Source organism: Magallana gigas, chromosome 1, assembly GCF_963853765.1.
Source record: "Magallana gigas chromosome 1, xbMagGiga1.1, whole genome shotgun sequence".
Classification (NCBI taxonomy): domain Eukaryota; kingdom Metazoa; phylum Mollusca; class Bivalvia; order Ostreida; family Ostreidae; genus Magallana; species Magallana gigas.
In genome coordinates this window covers 56,778,562-56,793,279 of record NC_088853.1, presented here as the reverse complement: position 1 = coordinate 56,793,279, position 14,718 = coordinate 56,778,562, and the positions used below count along the sequence as shown (strand labels likewise).

Sequence of the window (14,718 nt, the reverse complement as noted above, 5' to 3'; positions counted from 1 at the left end):
TGCAAATCCAGGAGTGCGAAAAAGATATGATTGCTCAGATTCCTGCCAATATGCCTCAATGCTAGGATTTTGTACAATTCCCATTGATAGATACAAGCCTAGGTAGGCGGACATCTCTGCAACATTTGTGTCGTGCCATTTTAGAGTTCTTGAAAATGGCTTAGGGTTGTACTGCGGATTTGACAAAAACTGATTTGCATATCTATTTGTTTCCTCAACAAGAATTTCAATAAGATTCCTGCCTTCATCTGGAACTGTAAGTTTGTGGAAATAATCCACAGGGGGAGCATCATTCACTGGAGGGTTCACAGGACGGCGAGAGAAGGGATTAATTTCATGTGGGTATTCAAAGTTTTCAACATACCGTACATTTGTCCATAATCGGTCAACAACTGGAACGTCATCGTCATCATCATCAGTTTCAGATTCGTCAAAAACTACTTCAAAATCGGATTTGTTTTCCGAAGCGGAATCCATGTTTCTCAAAAAAACGCCGTTGAAATGACGTAATTAATTGAAATGACGTAAAATTTGCAATTTTACTGGAAATTCTGAGTAAATCTTAAGTACAGGTTCACGTTAGAATCAGGCAATATCGAAATTTTGTGATAAGTGATAAGACGCAAAATAAAACGAAATTTTACCCAGCAAGAAACTGGGATGGTTAGAATGTATATGCCAAATTATTCTGAAATATTCCGTTTCGTTTTTGAAAACGGGCCCGATATATTGACAAGGCGCTCAATTTTGACGCCGTGCAAGTCTTAGTAAAATAGCATATATTTTTATCAAATTACTAAAAACAGCAAACCTTACGAGAGAATTTGATTATAAATTATTACGAAACTCACTCAGCACAATGATTTCCAATTTTAAAAAGTATTGAAAAGTTTGAGTTTCGAGTTTAAATTGCCGTTAAAATTATCAAATTCGAGTGAAATCTGGTTGTCTTTCTTGGTTGATTCACAATATCGTCGCTAGATGGCGCCTCGTTGCTACGTACGCTAGTGCGCGAAAATGGAAGTTCGAGAAGACTACACTGTTTCGGGACACTACGCAAACAGTTTCACAAGTCTGTATAAAGCCGATCCAGAATAAACAACTCCAGTGACCCTTTGTAATTGTTGCAGAGACATACCAAGACATCTGCAAGGTTTAAAACTTAGTGATGGCCGACAAACAACCTGCCAACCCAGCCGCGGACAGCGAAGGAAGTCATACCCCAAAGAATCACATTATATACAGGTATATTATTGCTATACATGTTGAATGAAATAAGCTTTTTCAAACAGTGATATAAGTTAACTAACAACTGCAGTGAAGTTCTTGTTTTATTGGCATATTTCACTACATGTATCGGTGATCATACTGGTTTTCCCCGAATCTATTTTTAGAACATCAAAGCGATTGATTTTGGTAATTATCCGGTCACTCAAATATAACTGTATACTTTATGAATGTATGCTTTCATCTGTTCATTTACAAGTCTAATTATAAAAGGTGCGTTGTTATAACTTATATTCATATCTTGATTTGAATAAATGTACTGCAGTAGCCTTACACTGCCCTTTGTTTTCAGATACATTGAAAAATGATGTATCCCTACATGTATATTAGAAACTAATATATGTTCATGCCTCAATCAACAATTGAAACAAAACACCAGTCAATCTTGAATGAAAAGTTCCACATTGTAGTTTTTTTTCACAGCTGTTTTCATTGTGGGGTAAAAATAAGGTGGGTTTTTTTCCCTCACTAAACTTGGGGGTATGAACACCTGTCGGTATTGATGTGGATAAAAGTACCTGTATATTATAATCAAAACACTTTCACTCTTTTATAAATTTCTTTTTAACAATATTTGACCGATAATATAATTTCATAAAATAATTGCAAAGATTAAAATAATGATTAGGTCATTTCCACCCCCTTAATATATACTGGTAATTCGCTGTGTTCCAGTAGAGATCCCCATCCCTAAATGTACGGGTACATGTAAATTCTTTGATACAGCTCATGATTAGACGTGGCGATTACTTTGGTATGCAAATGCCCGGGGGTTATCTTTTATCCCATATTTTTATAATTCATTGGTCAATTCACACGTACCCCACCCTTAACAATTATATTTGTTGCTGGTATTTGAAGATCTATTTAATTTATGTAATGGTTTGGCAAGTATCCCCTGTTGTTTTTCCCTATTCCAAACCATTCAGTGTATCATAAATGGTCATGGGTTTAGATCCTATTGCAGAAGTTCAAATCTTCTTTGATTAATATTCATCTAAGATTACATTGATTTAATTGTGTCTAATAGGGTTCCACGATTGGCCCTACCTTCAATTTTATTTACATAGACCAATCCACCCATAGACCAATCCACCCAACCATCAACTTTCCCTATCTACTGATTCTTTCTTTTCAGACTGGAATAGGAATCAATGTTTTATCTAGGCTTTATTGACATGACTGGTGTATTAATATTTATATGTTGTTTTACATTACATATGACAAGTAACAATATTTTTAGTTTTTAAATCTTTCTATTTCAGGACTCAGACTTTTGACAATCACAGACCCTGTCAAAACATCAAACTGGACTGATGAGGCAGAATATATCTTACAGAATGTTTCAACAAGCGAACAGTCGAAGAATGTGTTGACCCAGTGCTTAATCTGATTGCACCAGGGCAATCAGAGAAATTAAAACAATGATTATGTTAGGACCTGAAACAACTCCAACATATAAAGAGCTTACAAACTACATGTATATGAGGAGATAACTAACATTGAACCTCACACTCAAATTTTTTCAATGTCAAAAAACTATGTTAATATATATAACAGTAATAAGATGTACATGTATAACTAATTTATGTAGAAATAAGTGCATATATGTATGTCCCTTTCACACTGATTGTCCATTATACAATTTTATTTCTCATTACTTCAAGAAAAATTATGTGTAATTAGCATTAAGAAAGACAAATTTAGCTGCATGGTTAATAACCAAGGAAGACAGAACAATAACTAATGATTAAGTTAATTGAATTTCTAATATAAAAAAAGAATCTCAGAATGCTATGATATTTATATAATAATTTAATTCTGGTTGTAACGCGGCATTTGATTGGATAGAAAATTTTAGTTAAATTTGTATAACCTGGTTTGCACGTCACAAGACACGTCACAATGCACCAACGTACCAATTCACTTGACGTTACGTTTGAATTTTGAACAGATTTATATCATTTTTAAAAGTAAAACGGACTCAATTTGTACAGCAAATTCCAGAAAATTAAATTATAAGGAATGAACTCAATATCTACCCAAGTTGTACTCGTATAACCTGGGTTGGAGCAATTTACGCTTTTTTATAATCCGCTTCGCGGATTATAAAGCGTAAATTGCCCCAACCCAGGTTATACGAGTATAACTTGGGTAGACATTGAGTTCATTTCTTAAATAACAAGTGAAATACTTTGTACTTATCATGATATATCATGATTTCATCTTTAATTACTAATATGTGTATTAATGTAATTACCATGATGGTAGCTACATTATTTGGACTACATACAGTGTTTTCCCCAGAAAATGTTTGATGCATGGGGGGAAATTTGTCAGAGTAGGTGCACGGTGCAGTGTTAAAGGGCCCACACCGGGGCAAAAACACTTCGGGTAAAAATAATATAACCATCTGATGAAATGTACTGCATGATATGCACTATAATTAATGCATTTTCATGAAATTCATATTTTGTATTTATGTAATTACCATGATGGTAGCTACATTTTTGGACTACATATACATGTATATAGGAATATTCTAATAGCATAAATTTGTATACACATCATTTACCCAACTGCTGCACATTCATATAAATGTATGCACTATTTTTATCCCCCCTTCGAAGAAGGTATGGCGTATCACTTTGCTGCTGTGCGTCTCTCTCTCTGTCTGTCTGTTGGTCAGACGGCCAGTCCACCAACAGTTATCATTCATTTTCTTTGCAGGGGTTCCACATTTTGAAATGTATACAGATTTATCTGAATAAGATCTAGGCAAAGTTATTTTTGGGTATGATTGAGCAATTTTTGACCTTGGAATCAAAAAAAAATTCCAATTATTTGCATTTTCTTCTCAGATGTTTCCAAAGGAGGGGGCATAGTTGTTTCACAAACATGTCTTAAAAAATTGTAAACTTTTAGCCTTTCCAGGGTCCAAATTGAGGGAAAAAATCAATATGTAATCTATTGGTTGATGTTTGATATAGCCATCTATAGTATGTGTGATACATTTTGACATGTATGGTGTCATGTATATCGAGTTATTCATGTGCAACTTGTTTATTATATGTATGACTGGAAGTCAGTTTAATAAAGTACTTGTTATGGTGTCACACATGTTTTCTACATATGGTTGTTTTTATTAAGTATACTACCTTGTAGTATATTTGAATAAATATCTAAAAATGTATATCTATATCTATATATATAAAGGGAGTGAAAAATGCTTATATGTTTGTTAAATTCTGGAATATAAAGCATGCCCTTAATGATTAAACTGTATCCAATGCACATTATATAAACTAATACAGGGTTACAATAATTACGCTTACAATAAATTGATGCTTACCCCCCCCCCCCCCCATATAGTCTACAAACATATTCTAAATTTATATATCAGATATGAGCCTGTTTTACTGTACATTGTAATAGTATAAAATATATTTATTTTTGATTGGAAAGGCTGGGCTAAGGGTCCACATAAAAAGATAAATTCATTTTAATTGCTTAATATGGTGTACATGGTATTTAACAAATCTGCAGACATCTTTGTTCAAAAAAAAGAATTGTGTTATTTTTTTTAAAGTCAACATCCCCAACAACCTCATTTCAAATTACGTAAAAATAATATGAATTCCTCAAAAGTACATGTAGGTTCAGGTGTTATTGACCACCGAGACAAACAATATTGTATATAAGTTTTTTAATGGTTGTACATATTACTCACTATAACCATGATATACAGCAGGTCGGACAGTTAATAATGTTCCTTTTCCCTGTTAGTTATCGACTTGCTAAGACTTGCTAACTTTGGCTACTTCCATTATTTTTTGACAGACATACTTATATATTGTTTTAAGACTTGTGATACATCATTAAATATTGTTGAAAACTAAACTTTTGATAACTTTATGAACGTATCTTTTAGAAGTCTGAGAAAATTCGGTATAAATTTGAAACACAATATTTGGTATTCCGATCCCGATCAATAATGATGTATGATCACATTTTCACAGGTAATGGGTTAAAACAATAACATTTACACATCAATGAAATTAAAGTATAATCCTTGTTTTAAAATGAAACTATGAATATGCAATATAATTATAATATTACTCTTAGATACATGTAAAAATGATAAAGATTTTTAAAATTTTGTTAGGAATCCCACATGATTGCTTAGATTATGTAAACCGTCTGTTAATTTTTCAAAACTTTTTATTATGTAAAAAAATATTTCAGAATATCCTTTATTCATTTATTTATAATACACAGTCATATATGTTTGCTGTTTTTTTAAAAAAGAGACATAAAAGTGATCGTTTTTCTCTAATTTTAAAGACTGTATGGCTCATTATTGTCGTGGTTGCCATGGAAACCAATGGGATACTACATCTTTAACATTAGAAAAAAGAAGAGGGCATTGTCTTCTCTTCATACCAACATTTTTGAATAAATGAATTGACACTGAATTTCTGAAAATCCTGTCAGATCGTCATACCATAGTGTTTTCATTGTGTTTAAAAACTGTGACAGAGTGGATCTATTTTTAGTAACACAGCTTCACAATTATGCACGATTCACTAAAAATTTTATCATTTTTTGAGAACACTTATATATACTGTTCTCAAAGTAAATTATCATCTCAATATGAAACATATGACTTATCACTGTTTGCCTGATTCTTACGTGAACCTGTACTTAATGCCTCTTTTGTTCGTTAAAATTCAAAAGAAATGTTTTTATTACGTTAAATTAATGCATGCATTGAAGTTCTGATGTTTTCATTTAATTTAAAATATTACAGAGCCAGACATTGCTATTATTTCAAAATTGCACAAAATTACGCCATATAACACCATAAACAAATTGATGTTAAAAAGGACATATATGTCCCTGCCGCAACCAGCGGTAAAAGTACATATATGTCCTTCCCGCAGCCAGAGGGTTAAACAAATTCTTATCTTCATGCAAAAAATTTAAAAGTTCGGAATAAATAGAATCATTAAATTACTATTTTTGATTTGTTTTTTTAAGTTTACAGTCTGAAATTTAGTTAAGTATCTTTGTAATGATTATTTCTCGGTGAGGGAATCTTTATCGTGCCAACACCTACAGGAATTTTGGATTTAAATATGTCATATCTTCTAACATGTAAAGCTTGGTCATCCGAGAAGTGATTGTATCAATTATGTTAAAAAAAATTATAGTACACATTTTGAGGTTTATCGCATGGAATGTATACCTTGTTAATTATAAGAGAAAAACATGTATTGAAATATCATGTCATATGCATGGTTAATTTGTGCCCATTGCTTGATAAACTCACCCCTGCAATTCTTTTTTTAGTGTGACTCAATTGAATAAACGAGGGTGAGTGTATTTGCTTTGAAATATGCAATGTAATAATATTCCATTTTTCATAAATGTTGCACGTTTGAAAAAAAAGTAAGTAAAGATATAATAAATGTTTTTTAATGGAATGTTGCCCCCTTTGCAGTCATGATGAAGTTCGTGTTCACTCTCGTGTCTTTGACCTTCGTTGTCATTGTCAAACAATAATCCACAGTATCCGCATAAGAAGAAGGTGTTCATCTAAAAAAAATACTCATGTGTACTCATAAAATGAACATGCATTTTAATCTCAATAGTGTAATTGTCTTTTTTATGATTTTACTACTTAATTTGCATAGGATAAATATATTGAAATGAAATTTGGTATACAGGTTTATCATAATAATAACTAAGTCAAGTTTGATATTGGGTACGATCGAGCAATTTTCAACAGAGTTATGGCCCTTGGACTTACAAAAATTCCAAATATTTGCAGTTTACGTTCAGTTTTCTTTGTGTATGTTTCCAAGGGAGGGGGCATAAGTGTTTCACAAACATCTCTCGTTATTTTCCGTTTTTATCACTTTTATCACAAAAAGAACGATAACTCTGCAGTCAGACTTTTCAAATTATATTTCCCTTCCCCATAGAACAACAGAAAAAAGATTGTTTTTCTACAATATTTATTAAAGGATGACCATGCATCGTATGAATAAAATATAAAATAATCATATGATATAATACTACAATGACAGTAAAATGATATCTTAAAAAAATAAATACATAATATAAAATTACACAAGCTATTGAAAATGGTTTTACAAAGTTTTGTAAAATTATTCTCTTAACAATAAGCAGTAGCTTATCTTTACTTTAGATAAAAAAAATTACCCCAAAATTTCCAAAATAAAAAATGAAAAAAATTTAGTTATGAAAATTATTTAATATTTTCTTCTGTGTCATTGATCTCGTTACCCCTCTATTGACATTTCCAAAGGTTGACATTTCTCAGTGTTCTTAATAATTAGATTTAGAAGAAGCTGCTGCAGGAACCGTTGAAACATCAAACAGAGATATCTCTGAACGTGATGTACTGGTTGAAAACAATGAGGGTGTATGTAATGGCATTGATATGTCATTACTTAAATGTGGTGTAGGTGGGGTGTAGATAGGGGAAATCGGAAGTGGTGATGGAGTAGGTAGTGGTGATGACTGTCTTCTTAGTTGTATGTCTTTTTCTTCTTATGATGATGTAGATGCTAATGATGATAAGGCAGGTGATGCAGGTAATGGACGTGACTGAAAAAAAAAATTAAAGTTTGGTTATTATTGTCCTGGTAATTGGTTCCGAATATAATTCATTTTCTGATAATGATGCAATAGATGCGTAATCGTTACTAAAAGATGAATCAGAAAAATTTTCATCCATGTCAATATTGTTTGATTCAAAAGACTTTAAAATACCGGTTTCTTTATAAACACCAGCCATATTTATGGCTTTTTGTCTAGTTTCAAACTGATTTTATGGGAATAAATGACGAATCTTTAAATGCTTATTTTAAGAAACAACACAAGTAAAAATAAAAAGTAAAGGTAATTTTAATTTAAATGATAAGTATTTGATTGCAAATTACCTAATATAACATTGGTAGAACTAGGCGAAACATCAGGTGTCGTAGAACAAGGATAGGAGGGTAGGTAGAATTGCCTATTCTACCAGTAAACCTAACCCCCTCTTGTACTGGTGTCGTGGTCTCCTCCTCCCGGCCCGAGTCGTGGTGGCGGCCCCCGATGGTCTCCCAGCGGCATCCTCCTGGGGGCTGGAGCCCCCTGGGGTGGTGGTGCTGGTCTCGCTACTGCTGGATGTGGGAGTCTGAAGGGGGGGGGGGTTGGTGGTGAAAGACTCACCGGAGGGGATGGACTCCTCGGAGGAAGATGGACCACGATCATCCCCTCCGATGGTGCTGGACGAACTGGTTGTCGAGGCATAGGGTAAACCACTGCTACTGGTCGATTCTTCAAAACAAAAAAAATATACATATTAAATATGCATTGCTTTAATATTTTGCTCTTTTAAATGAAATTGTATTTGTTATCATAAAATCTAAATATTCTCGTTACCGTTCTATTTGCATTTCCAAAGATTGACATTTCGCAGTGTTCTTAATAATAAGGATTAGAAAAAGCTGCTGCAGGAACCGTTGAAACATCAAACAGAGATATCTCTGAACTTTATGTACTGGTTGAAAACAATGAGGGTGTATGTAATGGCGTTGACATTTCAATACTTAAATGTGGTGTAGGTGGGGTGTAGATAGGGGAAATCGGAAGTGGTGATGGAGTAGGTAGTGGTGATGACTGTCTTCTTAGTTGTATGTCTTTCTCTTCTTATGATGATGTAGATGCTAATGATGATAAGGCAGGTGATGCAGGTACATTGTAATGGACGTGACTGAAAAAAAAAATTAAAGTTTGGTTATTATTGTCCTGGTAATTGGTTCCAAATATAATTCATTATTCATTTTCTGATAATGATGCAATAGATGCGTAATCGTTACTAAAAGATGAATCAGAAAAATTTTCATCCATGTTAATATTGTTTGATTCATCAGACTTTAAAATACAGGTTTCTTTATAAACACCAGCCATATTTATGGCTTTTTGTCTAGTTTCAAACTGATTTTTTGGGGAATAAATGATGAATCTATTCCTGATCCAAGTGATTCCCCATGCTCGGTAGTTCGAGACATAACAGGTCAGAATACATGTACTCACCGACAATTTAACTAAAAAATATTTACCTAAAATGTTTGTTTACAATGTTAAATAGATTAATTTTAAAGACTATATTAAGATAAAATAAACTGTATCCCCCCCCCCCCTAAAAAAGCAAGGTACAAACTAAAGACCTTGTATGAATATATATAACTTAATAAAAATTAAAATGTTACATAAAAAGGATACATTAAATCCATAAAAATTACTATCATCTTACCAAAGAATAACTAGAATTTGTATTGTAACTTGGTTAATATTGTAATCTTGCACATAATATACCCCAATAAAAAGCTATGGATGAAGAATTAAGATTCCTCTGGATCACTAATTTGACAGCCAGCAATGCAGAACTCCCAGGACAGAAGATGTAATAACTGATTTAAGGTGATATAAGACACTTGTCAATATTTATGTGGATAAAAATGCTTTGTAATCAAAATTCTCCCAAGATGATGTTTTATAATTTTAAAATTTTACAATACATGTATTTGGCCAAAAAAATGTTTTTTAAACTTAAATAAGATATAGAAAAGCTCCAGCAGGATTTGAACTATCTACTTACGGACACGTAGTTAACGCTCTAACCCATTGTACTTCACTGTTAGGTAACATTATTTTGGTGGGGGGGGGGGGGGGGTTATATTCATAGTTTATTGTTTTTTTCAATAGGGAGTGCATCACAATATGCAGGTGTCCTGTACCACCTTAAGACTAAAATGTGTGCTTTACATAGCTATTTACATGTACCCAATACAATAGTGCAACAGGTTTTGAAGTTTTAAAAAATACATGCATGTTACAAATAACTGATCTTTGTCTGAAGTAACAACACAGCTCTGCAGGCCGCACTAGCTGGTACATTGTACTAGTTTTACCCAGCTCTTCGGTTAGATGGGTTCGTGTGGTGTACATACTATGATGTGTTTTCCATATGCAGAAAAACATTAATAACCATGCATAAACGTGTCTTTTGTGATGATCAGCTTAATGGATGCATATTGTGTTCTAATTGGATTATCATTATGATGTTGACCAATATAAATAAGCATAAACATGTAGTAGCACAATATTATGAGACACCGGTATACATAAGTTTTACTTTCACTTTCTAAATATGTGACCTCCGTATCATCATCTTTTGATATTTAAATAAGGTTATCATCGTTACCTATCCTGATCGCATTTGAACAGTTGCTAAAGTTATTTTTTCATTTGTCAGACTTGCACTTTTGAGTTGACCCCATATTGACACTGTGACTTTATGTATTATATGTAAGTTAGTGTAAAGTCATGTTAATAGGAGTTCTAATAGGAAGGACGGGGTCTTTTTTCTTAATGTATGATGATGCATCAAGTATAATGTAGGCCATGATCCTTTGGGATTGTCCCATGAAACAGGAAAATATCAAGTAGCTTGAAAACTGTTAAGATCCCCACCCCTAAACCATAGGCCATATTTCATATTTCTTGTTTCTAATGTGTACATGACCCTCAGGAGTTGTCTTTAACCCAATTTATAAAGCAATTTCCAAAATTTTACTGTGTATTTAGAGAAAAATACCAATCAAGAAATGATTTAAAATTTGCTTCTGAACACATGTAAGAATGTACAAAGACTCTGAATTTTTAGAACTAGGTTTATTTTTTTTGGTGGGGGGATAGGCATTTGATTTAATCATTTATTGTTATTGATTTTAACCTGAATATTATTTTGTAATTGATCTCCAGGTAGAAAAGTAGAAAATAAGACTTCTTATCATATCTCCGTCAATAGATCATAAGTCAATCATGCAAAGTGTAATGTGTTGTTTTTTTAAACATATTAAGGAAAAACATTTTTTACCAGTTTAAGAACGTTTTTTAGATCCCAAATTATATTTTCATTTTAATAGATCATTCAACAATTAAGAAGAATGTAAATGTAAGATGGTTTTTTTTTATTTTAAGGTAAAATAAATGCAAGGTTTTTTTTCTTAAGAAAAATGTCATTTTATTTACAGTTTAATGAGAGATACATGCATGAGAGCAGGGGGAGGGAGGGGGCAACGGTTATTTCAGTTTCCCGGGGGGGGGGGGGGGTTCCGAGGCATATGTTTGGCAATTTATAATGTTATTTGAGGAAAGAACAAAATAGGATAAGGGCCATTTATGACCCCCTTAGCAAATATGTTCATTTTACTACCATGCATAGTATTGATCTCAGTAATCAACATGATAGGATTTTTTTCTTGGTAACCCTTCAGTATAGTTGCCTAGCAACGATACAAACGTGACCATGGTTTCGGTTTAAATTAAGAAAAAAAAAACCTCTTCATTCATTTGGGAAATGTTAAGTTACTGTTATTTGATTAGCATAAGTTTATTTAATTGAAGTACCAACATGAATTAATGCATTAAATGCATAAAATTATTTACTCAGCGTTTCCATGGCAACCATGTATTTCCTTAGTAACCAACTAAATAACTTCTATTTCAAGCCCGATTGCATTCTGAGAAGTATACAAGTTAATAAAAAACTTTTAAAAGCTTTTAAATAAATAATGTGTCACATTTTTTTTAACATTAATGTTAATGACATTGTGTTTCCTGTTACCAAAAAAACATTCCATAGCAACCATACGAATATAGTATAAGGTTGTTTGTGCTTAACATAGCATTGACCTTAGTTCTCGACATCTAAGAGGATTTTCTTGGTAACCATTTGATATACATATACATGTAGAATCATGCAATTCAAAAGATATGAGTGTGGGTTCTGTTATTAAATAGATGAAGGAAACACCTTGTCCTTTTACTTATATGGTAGTTACAATAAATTAAGTATTTATCATTCTTCTTTTTAAAACTTATAAAACTATCAATAACATTAACACATCAAAAGAAAAACGTAATTTAAATTCAGAAATTTATTTATTCAATACTTTTTTCGGTAACCAATTAAATAATATTTCTAGCCCAACTACAAACAGCATGCACAAGTAAAAAAGGTACATAGTATTTAACATTGAAGTTATTTTTCTCCATATTTTTTTTACATATTGAAATGTGCATGTTTCCTAGCTACACATTCCAGAATATATGTCTTCAGAGAGAGAGAGAAGATAATGTACAAAATAGTATTATCTATTTTATTCAAATCCAATGATTGGTACCTGTACATGTAACAAAGAATAATACATATCTCCCTCAAGTATTAACAATCATGAATGAAACACATGTAAAAATTAGTATCGTCCATTATACTTCACATATAATGGCTTAAGCAAGCACAAGTTTATTAATGACTCCATAGAATAAATGATAAAATGTGGACAGGGCAATACTTTCTGCTATATTTCATGAAATAAGACAAAAATAAGAAATATGTTTCACATTTTAAAAGGGCATGGTCACGATTTTAATCAAATTTTATTTTTCTGTTTTTATTATTTGCAATGCTTTAAGAATGCATTTCTAATGATCAAATGAAATTTGGGTGCCAGTCGTTGAGTTCACAATTCTTCGTCATGAAAACAAGGCTCGTGCCCAGTTTTTGTTTTCATAGGTTCAATATACCAGTAAAAAATCTTTTAATGCCAGTTTGTGTATCTTATTATTCATTTTAAGCATAAAGAAACAGTTCCTAACGATAAACACATTTATTTTAGGTCTTAACTGGAATTTTCACTTCAACATTCGAAATGTAAACAAACGCTTTGTTTACATAGCGAAGAATTGTAAGCTTTGTAATTCGCTTATAACTCATTATATGACACTCAAATTTGGTTGCCTATTAAAAATGCCTTCCTAAAGCATTTTAAACAAAAATATTGAAAAAATAATTGTTGACCAAAATCGTGACCATGCCCCTTTAATGATTCGTAAAACAATTACAGCACAACTTTCCAATTTAATCTAGTTTGTTTCCCTTATAAAACATGAAAAGATGCAGTCAAAGCAGACACATGTCCCGTTAAAGGAAGAATGACTGAATTACATACATGTATAGCACAAGTAAAATACACCAAATACGTCCAAAATAGCATTTTGTTATATCTGTTGACATGTTCTATACACTTTCACTTGGTTGGCTGACCATAACTTCATCCTCGTCGTTAGATGCTGGCTGGCTTGTATCAAGTACTGATACCATTGACTCAAACTCTTGCAAATCTTGCAGTTCGTTGCTCACAGTAGAAAGCTCTTCCTGAAGTTTATATTTTTCTTTTCTTAGGCTGGCCACCATGTCTTGTAATTTTCACTTTTTCCTTTGTTATTTCTTTGTGATAAATATCAGATTTTTTCTGCAACACCATGCGTTTTCTTCTCACTTTTTCAATAATACTCAGAGCGTTCTTCATCTGTCCGATTGTTATGTCATAACAAGCAGCCTTCAACTCAACATCGATCTCCGAAATGATTTCTTGTAAGAAGGAAGGTTTTTAGAAATATTGGACGCCATTTCTTTAGAATCTACAACCAAAAAATTTGGTTATTAATTAAAATTAAAAAAATGATTTCATTCCGTCGCAACTTCGTGTCGGGAAGGATTGTCCATCAGTCTGATTAAAACACCTCCTTCTCCTTACACTTGTCAGAGCCTGACAGACCCTGTATTTATAAAAGGTCATCTTTACACGACCATTTCTTCTTACCAATTAGAGCTTTAGAAAATTGATTGGAACTCTTCAAATGGAGACAAAAAAGATTTAATTCATGCTTATTTTCTGTGTAACCTCTAGATTGAGTATTGCACCACTCATTAAACAGATAATGGCATATCTTTGCTAAGTAGGTGTTAATTTAGATTGTATGCAGATGTGGAGGTCAAGTGGAGATAGTCTGTTATTGATACAGGTCTATCAGACCTTGGCGAGTGTAAGGAGAAGGGAAATGGTTTTAATGAGACTATATTATCAATATGATAATAGTAAGTTCAAGAAATCGAAAACGAGACTCAATTTCAAAGTATTATTTTCATACCCGGCAATTTCTTCGTTTAACTTACTTCAAGTTTAGGATAACTTTAAAAGTACATCATTTATGTACATGTATATAATTAATGTAATTATGATAAAAGTGTGTGTGTGGCGGTGGGGGTAATGGCCCAAAAATCTAAACGTAAACTTAAGGGAAATTTTGGTTGAGAGAAAGGGGGGCATTGCTCCCACTGGACCATCTAAAATATTTTCAGCTTAGAATGTTAAATTAAGAACACATTTATTACATAATTTACAATGAAAAAAATGTCATTGGCTGAGTCCATTCAATTTGGTCTTGAAACACTAAACAAATGACACAAAGACAAAATACAAGCTTTTTGTCTTGTCATATTAA

General features: G+C 32.4%; 1 protein-coding gene and 1 long non-coding RNA gene across 2 annotated transcripts; one reads left to right on the top strand and one right to left on the bottom strand.

Annotated features, from left to right (window-relative positions):
- The first annotated feature begins 727 nt into the window (after positions 1-727).
- On the top strand, positions 728-4,403 carry LOC117685838 (uncharacterized). The gene is made up of 2 exons (XR_010710659.1): positions 728-1,245; positions 2,553-4,403. It is a non-coding gene; the product is annotated as an uncharacterized lncRNA (long non-coding RNA).
- Positions 4,404-8,332: 3,929 nt separating this feature from the next.
- LOC117685830 (uncharacterized) lies at positions 8,333-13,627 on the bottom strand. Its single transcript, XM_066086942.1, has 2 exons — positions 13,465-13,627; positions 8,333-8,640 (listed from the first exon to the last, which is right to left on the bottom strand). Exons 1-2 carry the CDS (start codon positions 13,625-13,627, stop codon positions 8,333-8,335), a joined length of 471 nt encoding a protein of 156 aa, XP_065943014.1.
- Positions 13,628-14,718: the final 1,091 nt, after the last annotated feature.

What these genes read in the sequence shown, in the direction of transcription:
- LOC117685830 (XM_066086942.1), bottom strand. Translation starts at nt 13,627, where the DNA reads ATGGTGGCCAGCCTAAGAAAAGAAAAATATAAACTTCAGGAAGAGCTT. An exon ending in AGTTATGGTCAGCCAACCAA is followed by an intron (nt 8,641 to 13,464) that starts GTGAAAGTGTAT and finishes TTTGTTTTGAAG; the next exon opens with AATCGACCAGTAGCAGTGGT.